The 294-nt window shown below is 44.2% G+C and overlaps 1 protein-coding gene across 1 annotated transcript in view; it reads left to right on the forward strand.

Annotated features, from left to right (window-relative positions):
* LOC119585533 (surfeit locus protein 1-like) overlaps positions 1–294 on the forward strand; it is a 9,425-nt gene that overhangs the window by 5,392 nt on the left and 3,739 nt on the right. Inside the window, 1 exon segment of the mRNA XM_037934158.1 lies at positions 134–165. Coding sequence (XP_037790086.1) covers positions 134–165 — 32 coding nt within the window.

Here is a 294-nt window from a genome sequence, read left to right on the forward strand (position 1 = left end):
GATTCCCTTCATGCCTAATTAGATTTTAACATTGAATATCCTGTGACAGGTAGGAGGGAGATATAGATACCACAGGGTAGTGGCTTAATTCATCCGGGCAAAAGTGGCTTAATCTTGTGTCACGCCTTTCAAGTTGGCGGGGACCGGACAGAGAGTAAGTATGAGGTTTGTGCTTCAGGGGGGGTCATCCCTGCAACAGACTTTTTTGTGATGAAGGGCTTTGCCTTGATTACAGTATGGGCTCCTTATCCTCTAAGATGATCTGAGACTGCTAAAATGAGTAAATAACAGAAC

The sequence above is a fragment of the Penaeus monodon genome, chromosome 20 (assembly GCF_015228065.2).
Source record: "Penaeus monodon isolate SGIC_2016 chromosome 20, NSTDA_Pmon_1, whole genome shotgun sequence".
Taxonomy (NCBI): domain Eukaryota; kingdom Metazoa; phylum Arthropoda; class Malacostraca; order Decapoda; family Penaeidae; genus Penaeus; species Penaeus monodon.